This window comes from Loxodonta africana, chromosome 14 (assembly GCF_030014295.1).
Source record: "Loxodonta africana isolate mLoxAfr1 chromosome 14, mLoxAfr1.hap2, whole genome shotgun sequence".
Taxonomy (NCBI): domain Eukaryota; kingdom Metazoa; phylum Chordata; class Mammalia; order Proboscidea; family Elephantidae; genus Loxodonta; species Loxodonta africana.
The window spans coordinates 38,903,897-38,924,117 of NC_087355.1; the positions used below are offsets into that span (position 1 = coordinate 38,903,897).

At 35.1% G+C, this 20,221-nt stretch overlaps 1 protein-coding gene across 1 annotated transcript in view; it reads right to left on the bottom strand.

Moving 5' to 3' along the window:
* Nucleotides 1-444: 444 nt before the first annotated feature.
* The window catches only part of MMP16 (matrix metallopeptidase 16), a 307,074-nt gene continuing 287,297 nt past the window's right edge, over nucleotides 445-20,221 (bottom strand). The window contains exons 9-10 of the mRNA XM_003408378.4: nucleotides 19,466-19,581; nucleotides 445-10,328 (exon numbers count right to left, since the gene is read on the bottom strand). Of these exons, the coding sequence (XP_003408426.1) occupies nucleotides 9,994-10,328; nucleotides 19,466-19,581 (451 nt within the window). The 3' untranslated portion in view covers nucleotides 445-9,993. The remainder of the gene's footprint in view (nucleotides 10,329-19,465; nucleotides 19,582-20,221) is intronic.

The window sequence follows — 20,221 nt, forward strand, 5'->3', positions numbered from 1 at the left end:
GAGATAAAATTGACTCTTTTGACTAAATTTACCTAGATGTTCATGGTGCATGATTTTAAACAATAAATTTTACTCACATATCCAAAAAATTATTTTTTATTTTTGTTAAGTGGTGGTAGAAATTTCTAACATACCCTATGTTAAGTTTGGGAGTCTATAGAGCCCATTCAGATTAATTTGCCAGCAAGTGGATAGAACTGCGAATCTAGATTTCATGACTGTTCTCCACAAAGGAGAGAGTACAGAATGAAAGAGGTTAAACACACACGAAGGGCATATGTAAACTCACGGGAATGAACTTTGGACTGCTCTTAGTCAGAAGTATATTTGTATGCACAGATGCTTTCTGCTCCTGTCCTCAACCACTGTCACGTGCGTCTGGTTGTTGTTAAACAATTCTCGAATTTACTAGGCCAGACTAATATATTTAATTTACTAGGTCAGTCTAATATATTTGCTATATTCAGGCAAACACATAGAGGATTTTGGCCTATACTACTTAAGAGTTTTCATTTTCTGTTTCATATTGATTAGAAAGACGTAGACAGTAGGGCTACTGCTATAGATCATATCCTACACATTGGTCATAAACGTACGTAAATCATTCAGTGAGTAAAACCACAATGTCTATGAACCATTTTTCTGTTCTCTTATTTATTGACAGTTTTTTTTGTTTTGTTTTGTTTTTTAATTACAACACAATGAGTTGATGGTAAATACAGAAGATGCAATAGTATAAAAAGCCATTTAACCCTTCCCTAGTTTAAGACACTTACAGCAGACAAAAACTGCCCCACCCCGAATCCCCTCCTCGAATGGAAACAAAATAAATATAAATTAATAAATACAAATCACTGCACAGCCCTTAACTCTTTGATTGCCATGGCAAGAACCATGCTGATGATTCTAGCTTGTGACATTTGTGTGGTTAAAGGTTGCCGCAGCAGTCAAAGGGTTATAGCATTGTAAACATAAGTACTTTGTGGAAAAGTTCAGTCATGTTAATGGTCTACAGCAATGAGATTAATAGCATGACCCCTTGACCTTTAATGACGCAACATTATAAGGAGTTAAAGAGATAGTAGCTTGGTGAGCTGTTACATAGTCAACCATTTTATTTAACAATGTGCTATGAGGCCTTGATTTACTAATAAAAGACAACTTGTGAATAATAAACACTGTTCAATGCATTGATCAATAAAATCAATGAAAAAATTAATTTAAGCACCACAAAATTTTGCCTGATTATATCTGACAGTCATAATACACTTTAGCACCATTTATTTAGCCTTATATTTGCACACAAACAAGCTTTGTGTTTGTCAGTAGAAGCTATCTGGAAAAAAAAAGCCAGATTTAAGATGGTATAAATGTATAGAATCTTATGTGAGCAAAAAAACCCCACTAACTTGCAAACCTCAAAACTCATTCAGCAAATAAATGTGTTATTTCTTTCTTTCCTTGCACATGGAAGACTACATATTATCAACATTTAATGAAATAGCATTGAGTGTAATGTGAACTATCCAGAAACTTAGATTTTAATACTCTCTCCATAACATGAAAACATCATGGGGAATTAAAATAAAGGTAAAGTATTATCAGACAAGCAAAAGTTAATGGCCTAAATATTTAATTTCCTGGTGTTTCTCTCTGCTTCACAGTTTGTTATTTAAATAAAGTCTGCTTTAATTTTATTCTTTCAATTTCCCATAACCACAATACAGAAAGGAAAAATGATTTTCATAAAAAGTTATAAAAGGTGTACTGTTTACCCAAGAGACAACTTTCCTTTGTAATTGCTTGCATCTCTTTCTGACTTGGAAAGATAAATGTCTGTGCAATTTTTAAAATTAAATATATGGTATTTATTTGACAAACTAAATTTATGGGGGTTTTCCCCCTTAATCTATCTAGTAAATATATATATATCCATATATACTATATATTTCCAAATCTATATTACCAGATAGCTTATATGGACGGCAGAAATCTCTATTCATTATCATACTGATCCATTATTGGAATCAAGATAATTTTAATACAGGTTTATAAGTTTTAAAACATATTGAAGTTACTACACTTGATGAAGCAGGCAAATTTCTCAATGCCAATAACTGGTTCTTCTAAAAAAACCATCAACAGACTATGGACTAGTTAGATTTTCTGTTTTCATTAAAAAAATTAAGTTTATTAAAAGTTATATTAGTGTAAAATTGAACTAGTAAACTCCATTTATTTCCCTCCTATAATATAAAAACAAGATATATTTGTTTATAATTCGATACCTAAAAAAAAAAAAACTTTCAAGACTTTTAAGCCTGAAGCAAATTTTTATGGCCAAGTTTCTAAAACCCCTGAAAATAGAGGTTCACAATAGGAATGCTGACGCAGTCAAAACCAATGCAGCAGAAAGCTGCCACTGTAATACCCCTATTCTTTTATTCTCTCCCTTTCTAATATATATGTAATTTACACATAAAGGAAAATAGACCGAAGAATCAAGCTTTTCAGCATTCATGTACCCATGATGTACCTTAACCAGAACACTGTATTTTGGTATTTACTTTCCTGTATAATTATTTAGGATACATTCCCCAAAAGCAAGCTTCCTTAGCCGTCTTATCAACAGACACCAGCTATCATACTCAGCATTTCACTTTTTCAGGGGACGAGCTCTATAAAAGTTAGAACCCAAGGAAAGAGATTGAGAGGTGTGTGAAATTTACAGGAACCAAGTCTTTGCATGAAATGTGTGGAAGAAAATACTGACGAACAAAGACATGTTTCCCAGGCACCTCTGACGCACAAAGCTGCTGAATTTGGGTTTTCACGAAGGGGCGGTAAAGTAAAATCTGTAAAAAAAGGGACAAGGTGGAAATTGAAAGGAATGCAAATATAGGCACAGACTGTAGAAGACAACACAAAATGATGCGTCCCTCCCAGCCATCTGCATTTTCAGGCGACAAACACAAGGCAAACAAATAATAATTTCAGAAAAACCAGGCACACAATCACCATTGTTTGGAAATTGTGTTTGTTTGGAAGCGACAAAGTAAGATTTGTGATATTTTGTATTTATGAACATTTAAAGAAATAATAGAGTCCATATAAGATATAAAAGAAGTCAATGACAGAAAGAACTAAAAACCTAACTTTACTGAGGCAATAAAAAAAAAAATAGTATATACTAAAGAGCTGTGAGAAGACAGGCAAAGTCAAAAATGTGGCCTCTGTGATAGTATTTCAGTGGTAACAGAAATATGATATTGATTTAAGGATAACCCTTGCGCTACCACCAAAATTATTTATTCAAAAGAAGTACATCATACCTTAACAGTTGGAGTGTCAATATATAGAGAGGGAACAAGTTCAAACTGGCATTACAGAACAGCATACGAAACATGCATGCTAGTGACTTTTCAAATAGACAGCTCACACCAGGCTTTAGTCATCCATATTGGCAAGACAGGCCAACATAGCAACATACATTCATATAAAGGGTGGCAAGTACAAGCAGCGCCACATCCTATCCTAGGAAAAGGCATCCTACCATGCAGTCATATCTCACCAATGCTTCATCCTATATGAGACATGTATAAAAAGGTCTGTGTCAAAAAGTATTACGCCTGGGATCCAATCTACCTACAAACCAAGTGCTACAGAAATGTCGGTATTGTGAGCAATATGTTTTCATAGATACAAAGAACTGGATAAAAGACTCAAGAAACATCTTCCTAAGTCAAAAAGTTAATCACTTCATTCTTGTTGACCATTCTCTCCTTCTGGATTTTCTACGTGAAATAAGAGTTTGTGGCCTAACATGATACAAGTATTATATTTTCATATTCATATTGAATTGATTTCCTTCTCCCTTCTTAAGGGCATATAAACCCAGCTCTATAGCAGAGCACCAGGCAAAGTTACGTGAATCAGCACAACATTCTAGTTTATGATGTATCTGTCCTGTAGCGTCCCATGCACCTTTTAACATGAGAACATTGAGTGCAAACTTGATTATTCCCAGTCCAATGCTAATGTAAGATAAACTCTAGGATGCATCGCTCTTTAAATTGAAAAGGTATAGCACCTTCAGAAGTCTTCATAAATAAGTATCTCTCATATGTAAGCTTTTATATTTATTACTCAGTGACCATGAGTTACCGGTTTTGCCCTCATTTTCGTTTAGTTATGGTGCCTGTGAAATCACCGTTATAGCACTAACTAGGCTTCTAGCGATCTTACAACCTTACTTAATATAAAGAATTCGCATTGTTCTAAGAAATGCCGCACGTCACGCCCAGTTGTATGCTCACAAGTGTGCTTAAAAATTGAAGGCTCTTACTTCAATATTCTATCAGAAACCTGACAGGAATTTTACAGTATCACATCTGTTACCCAATTTCTGTGACTATATCAAATCAATATTCATTCTTAGGCTTTATATACTATTGGTTTAAATTTCAAAGTAGACATATATATAAAACATTGAAAGTGATATTTGTAATTGAATGTTATTAATCTGACTTGAAAAATCTCAGAAACATTTCAACATTACACCAATGGAAACAAATGAAAATTATTTAAGTAGTACACTGTAAGACAAAGGTTATAATCTAATGAGGCCAAAACACTAAGGCAACTTCTTTGCTACTATGCCAACTGTTTTTTGTTATCATTGAGGTACACATCTATCCTAGGGAAATGGCTTTTCTCAGGGGATTCTAATATTATATATCTTTCCAGTTGAGGTTACCAAACACTTAACTCTGACAGTTTTAGCCTATAAGGCAATGCATGAGTGCTGGATGTGTTTAAGCAGGGTAACATCTAATGACCACTGGCTAATTACATACATTGATAGATCACATAACATGAAGTTACATTTTTCTGTACTATTTTTAAACTTGCTAAGGTAAAATTTCCAATTGTATTATTAAGGAGTGTTACAGCACGTCTTTATTATTTTTATAAAATATTCATTTTTCCTTTTTCTCCATTTCCATTATGTTTAACAAGTATAATATTTAGTGTTTAAATTTATGGTGTGGTATTACCCCTGGTCACTGCTTTCTTTACAAAGTTCTAATTTTTTAAACAGACACATATGCCTGCCAGTTATTTCTTATGGTCATAGTAAATCTGTATCATGAAGATGCATAAAATGCAATAGTATAGTTAGCTCCTCTAATGTGAGTGTCTTGCTATCTTTTGTGGGATGACAAAAGGACTGTGATTGCATTTATAGCTATTTGTAATAGCTCATCTGAACTGAACATCTTCAGTGTAGACAGCATGTTCTGTTTGACATCTGTGATAGTTTGGAATATGCCCCTGAGAGCATGAAACTAACTGAACTCTTTGCTGTATTTGCTGAAAAAGTTTAGCTAACCACCATCCACAAGGTCATTTCAGTACATTCTTCAACCTCACAGACTCAGTACTATCAGTAAAGCACTGTCTTTATTAATTTCTGGAAATAAATCTGAAGCCTAAAAACAAATATATATATATTTTAATGACTCTTGCGTTAACTCAATCTATTTGATTATAACATCCATTCCTCTTCAGATAGCACACTGAGTTTAGTCAATGTGGACACAATGGTTATTCTGCTGTAACACCCACAAAGTGGGGGTACATCTCTACCGTGTTAGAGATACCGGCATAATGATATGCAGAACTTACCAGTATTATATTATTACCCCTAGGATCCACTATATAGATTACCATCCAGGTACTGGAACTACCAGTGAAGTTTTGACAAAGTTCTTACCCATCACACTATATTTTTTAATCATTGACAGAGAAGGAATAATATTAAGTATATAATCACCAAAGTAATAAACCACCAAATTCAAATTATGTGTTAATAACAAAGATTATAGGCAATCTGACCATTAAAATATTTGCATATTTCATTAAACTAACCTGTATCCTTTATTAGTAATTATTTTTTAGTAATCATTACTTAGTAATTTATTACATCTGATTTAGAAAAGCCTTGCCCTCTGATTTATAGCAGAAATTGTCTTTGCTAGTATCTAATTTAGCTACGTTACCTTTGCAATTGTAAAGAGCCTCTGTACTGGTATGCTGTGACTGCATTCTTAGCCAATGCTTGGTTCTTAACGGGTCAACAGTGAAATTCATTATCATTTTTAGGTGGATTATGGACAACCTCCTGTACAGGTCTGATGCAGAGTTACTGCTTTACAGAGAATGTAGGCTCATCAACTGTTTTAATACTTCATTTAGGCCTGCTAATAATATATAGAATAGTATTTGACTAAAATTATAAACTATGTAGAAAATTTAGGTAAAGAACATAGCCATGTAATGAGAAATAATGAAACAGCAAGAGAAATATATCTGTATTTTTTGTGTGTGTGTGTGATCGTGAAGGGGTTTTATTTTAATTTGGGAAACCCAACCTTTTGCTTAACAGCCAAGTGCTTAATCACTGTACAACCAGGGCTCCTTTCATGTTATTAGTGATAGGATAAAAAACAAACAAAAAAAGATAGGTTGTGTGTTTCTACCAATACTGAACTGGTACATTGTGTTGTTGACCCATAGAAATGTATTGTGCATTGTTTTTGAATCAGTATTCATACGTGCTAGAGCAATTAGTCACTGTTTCACTATTCCATTAAAATTGAGGGCTTTTTTCCCCCGAACTTCAAGAGGCAGAGGAGTCAGCAAACATACTCACAAAGTGCCTGGTGTGCAATAAGCAAATGGAATCCCAGTGTTTGTGATTATGTTGCACTTACCAATTTCTTATCTCTTGTAGTCTTAGTCTAATAACTATTTAAATGTTCACCAACAGAATAGCCATATGCACCTTACAGAAATTTCATCTGATATTCAAGTAACTATGACCCAACCTTATCCATGACATCTGCTGGAATTCAAGCATAATGGTACTCTCCTTCCCTTCTTAATGCTAAGATTATTTTCTAGCCCTTATATACTTATAGCCTTAAGATGAATCCAGATATTGTGACAAATGAGTCAAGAAGCAATCGATTGCTTATTCAGTTTCTTTTTCATTTTAGAGAAAAAAGACCGATTTTTGAAAGCAAGTTGATGGAGTTCCTCAATGATCTGCACATGATCCAAATGACACCAATCTTCATTCCTATCTTTAGCAAAATATAATTGCAGTCATTTTTTTCCTGACATCATGTCCTAAAGCATTAACCCCTTTCACAAGCAAATGCTTTGTAAATGAGTTTATGTGTATAGTCCCCCATGCTCAGGAGCCGTGAGTAACTCTTTATGATATCAGCATCATCTAGAATGGAAGCACTGAAGTAAAGTCACAGGGCTGATTCTGGTCCTCTCTGTTTGCTTTCTCGGCCCACATGTACATAATCTCTGATGTCTTGTCAAAACACAGTCTGCGTTGCATAATGTTTTGCTGTAAAGCCTATCTCTTATCTAACTGTTCTTTTTTTTCTTAGCTTTATATTGTATATGCTCGGGTTGTAAGAAATAACAATCTGCCAGGCTCTGCAGCATACTACCCATGATTACAAAATATTTTCCCCAACCAAATCATAAACATGTAGTTTAACCAAAAGGCATCCTAATTTTCATGCTATGTTGAGTATAAATATAAATTCAAGGCAGCCAAACTATCCATTTCCAAATAAGAATGTATACCTACACTCATTAAAAATCATCTGGAAATGTGTATTATTAGCAAATGAGTAAGAAATTTTCACTAGTATAAAATTCCTGCTTTATATAAAAGCCACACTGGCCATTCAAGTATTTGAGGTTTTTTTTTTTCTATAGATTTTGTAATTTGTACTAAAAGGATAAAATTGGACTTGAACTTATATTAAAGGAAAAGCCACTTCTAACTATAGGGATTTTTAGAGTGTGCATGTAAAGAGCAAAGTGTCCATCTGTAAATCTATCATCAATACTCTTCCCCCCCCCCCATGGAAACAGCTCATGCTTACTAGGTTTTTAGAGAACAAATTAAACAATCCAAATGGAGAAGCAACACCAGATTTCCTTCAGTTTGTGCCAGTTTGCAAGTTAAAGGTCAAAGGGCAAAGACATAGAACAGGACTCTTCAAGGAAATTTTTCACAGAAGACAATGTTTAAGTTGTTGTTAATGACAGTCAACAGATCAATAGTCAAGTTCAAGGCAAGCTATTCATTGTTTCAAAAGTTAATCCCCTCAAAAGCTGGCTTTCACACAAAGCCAATGTCTGACTCATGGGGTGCATTCGTTCTGACCATCTCTAATAAGTTCACAGCCCAGTGGCTGTAAAGCCTTTCACTGCAAGAAGCAGCTCCTAAAAATCAATAAAGAGGTCTGTCAGTTGCTGACTTTTCTCTAGGAAAAAAATATTGATACAAACCTGCTCTGCAGGTCACATGAAAATGACAATACTGCTGTTAGGACAAATTACACTCAATAATGAAATGCTTTGGTGGTCTCTTGGCTCTGTCAGTGATCAAATGAAGGGCTAAATGCCAGAAGCCACACTAACCCTTTGAGAACTATGGTTGACATGCAAAGGTAATGCACTGAAGGGTACTCATGCAACCTCAGAGTCGTCGTTTTTGTTCATTTTTAAAACGGCAATGCTAACTGCATGTACCAAGGCAAAATGAATTTACATGCAATGGATTTTAAAACAAGAAATTCAATATGTCTAAGGAAAAAAAAAAGGCTATTATAACCAGTTGTTTAAATAAAATTTCACTCTTACGAGATACTTAATAAAATACCTTTTTATTTGCCAGAAAACGTTTGGCAAGTAACATCATTTCTGTGTGTTATAAATGCATTTATGTAGTACTGTAAATCACTTAAAAAATTACATGGTATTACAGGACATCTGTTTGAAAAACCTGAACTCCTTGAGCCTGTGCCCTGTTTTTACCATCGTCCAGCTCTATAATTTACCAGATACCAAGACTGACATCCCCAAGACTCTGAAAGCTGACCTGATAGTTCTCAAAGGGTTACTCCAATGTATCACTAGTATCACATATCCTTGTAAAATAACTGTCACTGTAATCCACTTCAGAGACAAACTGCTTCTCGCTCCGTTTTGTAATGAATATTCCTGACAGACTCATGAAAGGCCTGGGGCACTGGCCTAATACAGTCTGGGGAGATTATTACAATGATGTAGGGGACGGTGGCTGGAAGGGGTTTAGAAACACTTGAAAACAATTAAAAGGTCCTGTTTGAATATAGCTATGAATATAAATGCGATGAAACATTGAGGACATAGCTGAGAACAGCTGTAGAAAACGAAAAATGGATGTGTTATTAAGGCTGTTACTATATTGCAGATATTTTGGCCCCTTGTTTGTTGGAAAATGGCTGTCCCAACAGTCTAAAGTCCTGCATGTGTATTCCAGATCTCCCACCTGACACAAATGGTGCGTAGGAGACTATCCGTAGCAGTCAGAGAGCTATCTTCTTTGGAGACAAAGCTGTTTTGGGTCTTCACACTTTCCTGAAAGTTCAATGGTGGGTTTTTTGTTTTAAATCTTTTTTCCCCATTGCTTTTAAGCAAAAAAAAAAAAAAAACAAAAAAAAGTGGGTTTTCTCTCTTTTGCTTCCCCCCTCCCCAGAAATGGACTCAGACTTCAGAAGGAAAATCATATTAGAAACCTTAAGAAGAATCGTTTCTTCTTTTTTTCCTCTTCTTTAGTTAATCCTGAAAATTTACTGGGCATCGAGCGTGCAGAGGAAAGGCCTAGAACTGAATGACAAAGAAAGACAAAGGACTGAAGAACGGCAGATACTGTGCATCATGGAAGCTTTCCCATGAGTGTATTTCTACTCATGTGCAGGACCAGCGACCCTCTGGGTTTGAAAGGTTAGCCCCGAATCAGGCTGCCACAAGCCTGCTCCTAGCTAGGAAACAGCATAACAGCTCTTGTCTTGAATCTCAAGTTACCACAAACTCCTGGAAAAGAAAGGAAAACAAAAAACAAAAAACCCTACATCACACCCACTCTTGCATAGAGCGTTTGCAGTACAGTATGTGGCGGGGTGTTCCTTTCCTCTTGAACTGGAACACAGTGTAAACCAATACAAGGAGGCATAAGGCCAAGATGCAGGGAATGACAATAGCTATGGCTTTCACAGTGCTGGCTGTGTTGTCCAGTTTGATGACAATGTCTACATCATCTGGTGGGCTGTGTCCTTCTTTATCTCTGTCTGTTGGCCCATCACAGCCCATAAAATCCTTAAGGATGGATCTGGGATATCCAGGTTCTACCTTGAGTATTTGGTTGTTGAATTTCCAATACTCCTTTCCTTTGTAGAAATATGTAAAGCCTAGGGGTAAAAACACACACAGGTACCACCAATTATTTGTGAAAGTGTACAGTACAGAACTTTTCATTAAACAAGCTACTTTTTTAAAGATGCATTTTAAGGAGCTCCAATTTTTATAGGAAGAAAACGCCACCCTCAGCTCAGCTGACTGATAAAATGGCTTGTTAAAATATGTTGCATTAACTACAATCTGTGACTTGGTGCCTTCTAATGTATATGGAAAGCTCAGCTGAGAGAAAGAAATGTTATCTAGAAAGGACTACTGAAATACTGGGCCATACATCTCTCTCGATATGTTATAATTTACCCCTCGTCCACACCAGAAAGCGAACTATATCCTATTCAGTAACAGCAATTCTGTAAGCAAGCAGGATATCAACCTATATTGGAAGATGCTGAAATAGCCTAATAAATTTAAAATACTCTTTGCCCTCAGGCTACTATTGAGGACATTGTTCAATATGTTATGAAGAGACTTCTCCATGGCACACCTCAAGGGAAATTTCTTATTGTTTTAGTATCAGGAATACGTGTGTTTCTGCTTAACAATATGTTTGCTTTTACCATTTTGACAATAAATTATAAGCTTGGAGATGTTTTCCTTTGTCTTATGGGAAGCTTAAAAAGCACATAGGTATTTATTGTGTAGTAACCTCTTTTCTGGAGGTTTAACCTCTTTTCTGGCTGTAGGTTATGCCCATTTTGTGTACCTTCTCCTTTTGCCCCTTAATTTAGCTTTCTTATTTACTTAGTTTGTTAGATATCTGTCACCTATTTATAGGACTTTTAAAGTCACCATTAATTCTCTCAAGGATAAAGCAGAGCATAAGTAAACCTACAAATATATCTTTAATACTGGCAAGTGACATATATATCTCATGGGAAAGGAGGGTTATGTGGAAGGCTGAAATAACTTGGCACTACATATGTCCCCCAAAATTTACAGATGCAGATAACAGACTTTGAAAACTCATGATAATTAAAAAAAGACAAAAAAAAAAACCATTGCCGTCGCGTCAATTCTGACTCACAGTGACCCTATACGACAGAGTAGAACTGCCCCATAGAGTTTCCAAGGAGCGCCTGATGGATTCAAACTTCTGACCATTTGGGTAGCAGCTGTAGCACTTAGCCACTACACCACCAGGGTTTCCAGTTAAACTATAGATACGTATTTCTCTAGGAATATTCTCCAAGGTTTTGGTTGTTGTTGATCACATATTCAAATGTTTCTCTCTGTCAATAGTCCTTTTTCGTCAAGTTTCTTTGTGACTATACTGTTTATATACTGTTGTTGTTGTTGTTAGGTGCTGTCCAGTCAGTTCCGACTCATAGCAGCCCTGTGTACAACAGATAGAAACACCGCAAGGTCTTATGCCATCCTCACAACCACTGCTGTGTTTGAACCCACTGTTGCAACTACTGTGTTAATCCATCTCGTTGAGGGTCTTCTTCTTTTTCGATGACCCTGTACTTTGCCAAACATAATGTCCTTCTCTAGGGACTGGTCCCTCCTGATAACATGTCCAAAGTATGTGAGATGAAGTCTTGCCATTCTCGCTTCTAAAGAGCAACTGATTTATTCATTCTTCTGGCAGCCCATGGTATATTCAAAATTCTTCACAAACACCATAATTCAATTCTTCTTCGGTCTTCCTTATTCACTGTCCAGTTTCCAATGCATATGAGGTGATCGAAAATACCGTGGTTTTAGTCAGGTGCACCTTAGTCTTCAAAGTGACATCTTTTTTTTTTTTTTTAAATAATTATAGCATTAAAATTTTCTTCTTCACTTCTTGAATTTTATTTCAAGGTCAGAATTACATTCCAATAGTACAGTCACTATTTGGCTATAATTCTTACCTTGAGGTAAAATTCAAGAAGCCAAGAAGAAAAGTTTTAATGCTGTAATTATTTTAAAAAGTACATTTTGGAGCTATCTAACTTGAGGTCTGTAAGTCTTGGTGAGGTTTTTGTTATTGTTTTCCTATTTTATTGAGCATTTATTATGGAGGAGGCACTTTGTTAAAGCATGATATATGCAATTGCAGTTAATTCTCACAACCACTCTGTGAGGTAGACTTAATTACCCATACTTTTCAGGCAACGATACTGAGGCTGAAAGGTAATATAAAATGCCCAGGTCCTGGAAAAAATAGAATTTAAATCTTGGTTTAGTTCTACAGCCTAAGCACTTCAGGATTTTGCTAGGACTTGCTCATTTAGAGATTTCATATGTCTTCTGACGAATTCAACTTCCTAAAACATCACAGTCTGTGATGGATATTATCCATGAAATGAGGAGCTCTGACGTCTCTCAAAAAACTTCAGCTGGACTGGATCATCGCTTCAGGTCACTTCACCCTGGAAATGATTCTGCTCACGCCATGAAATTTTGCTGCTGCTTTTAGTTTCGAAGGACAGTCTCGCAATCAGAGCTGTCTGCCAAGCGAAAGCAGGTGTATGCAGATTTAAATTTTTCTGCAGGGAGCTGGTATTTGATCACGCTAATGAAATCCAATGTAATTACTCAACAAGCTTGGATGGAGAAATTTTGAGGGCCTGCCAGATAACAGTACATTAGATGATCACAGTTGAAAAACAGCATTGATCTAGAATTAAACAGACCTTCAAAATAGGTGAACGTGCTTCTCGGCTTACAAACTGAAAACCCATAGCTGGAAGTGTCTTCCTTATCTTTAGATTTTAGCCAAAGCTAATTACTACAAAGCTACTGGACAGTGTACAGAGGTTTAGACTTTCTGTTTTCATATTTATAAGGTCTGCAGGCCAAATTTTAGAGTAACATATTCCATATTAAAGAGTAGAATTGTAGCTTAGTGAATATACTTGTTAGAAATAAGGAGTCTAGTCAGCAGGAGTTAAATAATATTAAAAAAATATACGTAAGTCTTTGAAAAAAAGTAACCAGAAATCTTTCTGTAAACTGAAATCTATCACACCTTGACCCAGAAAATGTCTCTCTCAATATTTTAGTTTTTTTTTTTTTAATTCATTTATGAAATGTCAGTTGATTGAAGAAATATTTAGGTACTTGCATTTTTTTTTTTCTTTTTAAGAGTTACTGTTGTCGGTGTTGTGCTTATTAAGAGTAGCAAGTTCAGATGAATTCTTACCTGTATTATTCAAATTTAAGAAATTCTGAGAAAGAAATCAATGAAGCGCCAATGTATTATTTGATGATTTTTTTTGTTATATTAGACTTTACTGCTGACTTTTATATTGTTAATTCTTAAAAATATAATGAGTCATTGTCCAACATAGCTGTCTTACTATAGTTTAATACTTTAATTATTGCTTTCATTTCAATAAAAGATTGTTTTCTTACCACTATTACTTTAAGACACAAATGACATTCAGTTGACTGTATTTTCATGAGATGTATTCCATTGATTAAAATATTTATCATCATGCTACTATCTTTACTAACAAAGTGAAACAGTAAATTTTTGAGTAATTTGAACACATCTGCAAACATCCTTAATTAATTTAAATCTTTTCTGCAAATCTAAAAAAAATCGACAGAATCTTGTAGTAAAGACTTATTTTGAAATATAAACCTTTTCTAAAACATCCCCATATTTTTAAGAAGTAAAAGAGTCTCTAGTCACAACAGAGAATCCCTGATGGAGCAGGAGAACCGTGGGATGCAGATCTCAAATTCTCATAAAAAGACCAGACTTAATGGTCTGACTGAGACTGGAGGGGCCCTGGAGGTCACGGTCCCCAGACCCTTTGTTAGTCCAAGACAGGAACCATTCCCGAAACCAACTCTTCAAATAGGGATTGGACTGGACTATAAGATAGAAAATGATACTGGTGAGGAGTGAGCTTCTTGGCTCAAGTAGGCACATGAGACTATGTGGGCAGCTCCTGTCTAGAGGCGAGATGAGAATGCAGAGGGGGACAGGAGCTGGCTGAATGGACACGGGGGATACAGGGTGGAGAGGACAAGTGTGCTGTCTCATTAGGAAGAGAGCAGCTAGGAGTACATAACAAGGTGGGTATAAGTTTTTGTATGAGACACTGACTTGGTTTGTAAACTTTCACTTAAAGCACAATAAATTTTAAAAAAGGAAAAAATAATGGAGTCTCTGGTTTTTACTTTAAACCTAAAAAAAAACACTTTAATAAATGAAAATAATGGTTCAAAAGTCTTTCCAGTGTAATATAAGTTTCTGATATATCAAATATAAATTGAAAGTTGTTGAGTACCTTTATTTGTTGAAGCAATAAAGCATAATAATATTACATAAGTGTTAACTGAGGAAATTATCATAAATGTATAAAATAGCATTACAGTTAATCATTTGTAGAAAAAATTGTGGAGGTCAGAAATCCCCATGATTTTAACCTAAATCTTGGGTTAAATAATATGCCAGTTTTATAAGTTTACACCTTTTTCCAATAACATAGTTTAACTTATGAAATGTTTACCTGAACACTTGTATATGCCCTATTTTCTATTAGGAAAAAAATTCTACAAATAAAGATGATCCGTTAGCCTTTTTAGTAGCATAGTGGTATAGTTGACTAGTATTATTTGAAGTCAGTATGTAAAAAATTGCCATAGATGACTATCAGTATAGTCACGATTAACTCACAAAATTTATGTAAAATTCAGCTGAAACTTATATTAAATATATTTGAAGTTACCTTGGTCTAAAATGAAAGTGCTAAAAATATTGCAAAGAGGGAGACGTCATGTAGACAAATCAGAATGTCTTTTTAGAGGTTTATGGAATGCAGGAAAAACATACACAGCACAAAATCAGCGGGCCAAATTATTTCTTTTGTAGGAAACTGTATCAGATATTTCTTACTGGCATAGAATGAGTTTACATGGCAGTTTCCAATCTTTGTTCTATGGAAAATAAACATTCTGATTGATTTTACAGGACATTTCATATAAAACTTTCCTCTGTTAAATAAATTTAAGAAAAAACACTCGATTAAAGTATATATGTGCATTTTTTTATATGTGTATATACATATATATTTATAGGTTTCTTTAATGCAGCAAGCAATTCACAGAGCCTTTGTATGCTATTGAATAGTTCAAATCTCCAAAGAGAGAATATAATATGCAATCTTCCCAAATGTACTGGGTCACCAATTGTTTTTCCTCACAAAATTCCAGTGAAAATATAACAAGTGTTTCTCTGGAGTTTGGTTTGGATAATAAATTCCTTTTGAATGTCTTCTTTGACTAGCCTCACCTGATCGATTACTACTTTATAATTCAAAATAAAATTAATTGGTACATATTAGTATCTGTATGTATGTGAGTGAGTGTGTGTGTGTCTGTGTCTGTCAATGTGTAGTAGGTGTTGCTTGGTAACAGTGCCTGTGTTCTCTCTGTTTTCCTCTATTCCATGCTTGCTAATGAGAAGATATTAGTGTTTAGTAAACGTGAATGAATATACTGAATCTTGTGGAAGTAACATTTGCTTGCATCAAACTTGTAGATATTAATAAAAAGAGTGAGTATGGAGGTGGGGAATTGATACACCCAAAGAATAGAATTAAGATCCAAACTATTTAAGGCTAAAAGCTGGGCTGTAATCAATTTAATATGAAACGCAGCCATGTTAAACACAGAATCTTGTATGTGTCTTAAAACTGGATTTTCCAAGGAGAGAATATAAAATACCTGGGAGGTGTATCTTGACAGCAATTAATGCAGAAATATTCTGGGGGCGGGGGACTGCAGTGATTCTTTACCACAATTTCAGTATATGTTAAAAATCTCATGCAGCTACTTAAAAGGCTGTCAACTAATGTGTGCTAAGAAGGAAGTATTTCACTACACTTTGCATGTGGCAATTCTTATTTGGAATAGTGTAGCTATTTACAGGGGCAAAAAACAAAAACAGAGATTTGTTACGCTAAGATGATTTTAGGTGCAAAGTGGAAGGATGATGGCTAGGAAGTGACCTTCTGAGATAGCTGGGGTTTGCTTGGTTTGACCAAATAAAAATGTCGGTAAGACATGACATAGATTACTTTAATGACTGTTGTTGTTGTTATGTGCTGTCGAGTCAATTCCGACTCACAGTGACCCTATAGGACAGAGTAGAACTGCCTCCATAGGGTCTCCAAGGAGCAGCTGATGGATTCAAACTGCTGAACTTTGGTTAGCAGGCAAGTTCTTAACCATAGAGCCAACAGGGCTCCATTTTAATTACTATCATGTAGAAGACAATATTAATTTTTTTACTTTGGAGGCAGTGTTATTATAGCATACTCTTTAGGGTCTGGAGTATTTTACTTTCAAAGCTTAGATATGTGTCTACTAGTTGTATGGTCTTGAGCCATACTAGCGGCATGAGCTGAGTGTTGGTTTTCTCATTTATAAATAATAACTGGGTTGAAGAGGTGTTTGTGCCAGATAATTAAATTAAACCATTTATGTAACACACCAATAAATGGTACCAAGTATTCATATTTCATTGCTCAAGGTAGCAGAATTAATATCCATAGAGACATCACAGAGAGGTATCAAAAAAAAAAAAAAGCCCAAAAAACCCAAACCCATTACCATCGAGTTGATTCTGAATCATAGCGACCCTATAGACAGAGTAGAACTGCCCCAAGGAGTGGCTGGTGGATTTGAACTGCCAACCTCTTGGTAAGCAGCCAAACTCTTAACCGCTTTGCCACCAGGGCTCCATAGAGAGCTATATTTCACCTTAATATGAAAAATATCCTTCAAAAATCTATAACTAAATTTTAAGCTCATGGACTTCTTTGGAAAAATTAGCATTAGGGAGTAGATTCAATGAAAAGAATTCTTATACTGGTGGAAAGGTGGACTAGAGGAAACATTTCAAACAAAACATTGGTTTTTTTTTTATCATCTCTGATTTTATGAATGTCAAATACCATGTTCATGGGCTCATCCTTATAGGAAATTACTAGTTATTTTATAAAAAGTCTTCATACTCATTTTAGAAAAAGAATAAAGGCAAGAAAAGAGAAACTTTACTATCAAACTTACTAGAGTTAATTACTAGTAAGATCTTGGTTTAATTTTCTTTGTTTATATCTTTATACAATGTGTGATGACTATTATTTAAAGATAGTCTAAAGCAGTGATAAGAAGTCAATAAATGTCAGCTAGTGTTGGCTTTATCTGGGATAAAAATAAGCCCGTTTGGTCTAACCTCAGGAAATCGGCCCAATTGTTGTTTTTTTTTTTTAATACTTTTCATATAATTGTTCTAAATTTTTAAACCAGCTATAATTGTTAGGGTGATCTCAGTTTTCTGCCTTCAGTATCATCATCTTTCACATTTTTTCATTTCTTTGTCATCTGCGTTTTCAGAGTTTCTGGAGTCTTTGTCCATTCTTGATTTAATTTTACTGCCTCCAACGTGAGTGCATTGTGATGTCCTTCTTTTTCTTATTGACTTCCTTTTTATCTCAAACAAATTTTTTTTACCTCAATCTGTCCTCTCCTTACGGATTTGTGCTTCTGCACATACAGCCTATGTCTTAACTCAGCCCTTTAATTCTCTGAACCAATGGAATATATACACAAAAAAAATTAATTCTGGGCATCAGGGCTCTTTTTGACTTTGCCTCTGCTTACAGTGTTTTATTTGTAAGATATTATTGCAGAATGTAGCATTTCGTTACATATAACAATGCTCAAAAGCAGTATTTGTGCATATACTTTTCTGACTGGTATCCATTCACCCACAGTCTCAATTCTTCCAAGTTTATCCTCGGTGTAAATTTTTCTGACATTCTTGTAATATGCTGATGGTTAATGATAGTTTCCAGTAGTGGTGTCATTTTTTATTTCCCCCAATCTTCTTCCTTTTTTCTTCTTTTGGTTTTTCCTTCCACTGTCATTGTTGTTAGGCGCTGTCAAGTTGGTTCCGACTCACTGCGACCCTATGTACCAAAGAGTGAAACACTACCCGGAGTCCTGCGCCATACTCACAGTTGTTTTGGTTGAGCCGACTGTTGCAGCCACTGTGTCAATCCATCTCGTTGAGGGTTTTTCTCTTTTCTGCTGACTCTGTACTTTCCAAGTGTGATGTCCTTCTCCAGGGACTGATCCGTCCTGACAACATGTCCAAAGTATGTAAGACGCAGTCTTGTCACCCTTGCTTCTAAGGAGCATTCTGGTTGTACTTCTTCTAAGACAAGATTTGTTCATTCTTTTGGCAGTCTATGGTATACGCAATATTCTTCACCAATACCACAATTCAAAGGTGTCAATTCATCTTCGGTCTTCCTTATTCATTGTCCAGTTTTCCCATGCATATGAGGCAATTGAAAATACCTTTAATCTAAATGGGTTTAATTTTGCTCTTGCAAGCTATGTTTACTCTTCTTGCAAATGTTATGCTATGAGAACCTACATAACATATGATTTTCTTCTCATTCCTATTGTAAGCCATTTGATCAGGTATGTTTTTTTTTTCTCTGTATTTCAGAACAATGTCTTTTTCCTTTCCTTTGTTCTGGAGTATTGTTTATACATTCTATTTCGAATTATTATTATTTATTCTCATTTACTAATTTTTGAATGAGGAGAGAAAGGTTCAAACTTTGCATATGTCAAAGCTTCACTTGGGACCTGGCTTCATCTCAAATCCTAAAATGGATACCAAGGTAAGTGTGCAGCTCTCAGGCCATTTTCTTGTTATTAAGTAATCGTATATCCATGCTACCTGACTGTATTGACTTGGGATCTTCCTTGTTTTCTGACACTCTGAACTGAAGGAGTGTATGAAAAATTATAATCCCTAGCATGTACTATTATCAGGTGTCTCTGCGCCTCAGCCCTCACTTACAACAGGCCTTCCTTTTAACCAGCTCCTCTCTTTATAGGAATTTCAGTAGAAGGATAGGTGAGGTTACTTCAAAGGTATCCACATCTTCCATTTAAAAATACTTCCTTAATTTTTTCCAAATGATTTGTATAAACTAAAATAAGTTGAGGCAAAAATGTCTACTGCATAATATTAAACATGTATCTAGGAAGAATACAGCCCTGGTATGGCACTTTCCAATGGTTTAATCTAACACAGTGAAAAAGTAGAATGCATTATTAAAATATTCAGTAAACTCACAAAATGTATAACGTGCACATTGCATACCATTTTCTTTGTGGACAAAGGCTCCCTGAGGAGATTCAGGAATGCCTTTCCAGACTGTGATTGGCTTGGGATAGCCGGGATCCATGGTTTTCATTTCTTCACTGTATCTCCAATATCTGAAAAAGGAAAAAAAAAAAAATGTGCATAGGCAAGGAAATTGTGTATACAAATAGTAATAGGTAACATTCATTACATCCTTACTATGTGCTTGGCACTATTACCTGTATACCAGTTTCTGATTTACAGAACATGAGTTAGGAAGCTCTGATTTAAATCACTGGAAAGACACTGTTACAAAACATTCTCTTATTTCTCCTGCATATGTTAAAAATGGGTACGCTATTATGTATTTATTCAGCTTGACAAAATTAATAAAAAAATGCTAGCTAAGCATACGTATGATTCAAAAGGTTATTACAAATCTATGTATCAATTAGAGGTTTTCATGAGTCTTTTTTTTAATCTTAAGCAGCAGAACACTTTTTTGAAATAAAATCGTAAGCAGAATCTCAACTGACTGATTCATGCATTCTTTTATTCATCAAATATTTACTGAGTGCCTACTATGTTTGTGGCACTTTTCTAGGTGCTAGAGATACAGTCTTAAACAAAATAGATATGCCTCAGCTTTCATCGAGATGACATTTTAGGGTATGTGGGAGATACAGACAATAAGCCAATTAGTCAATGAACACATACAATGGCAGGAGAAAATAAGAGTCATGAAGGAAACAAAGCAAATAAGGAGTTATATAG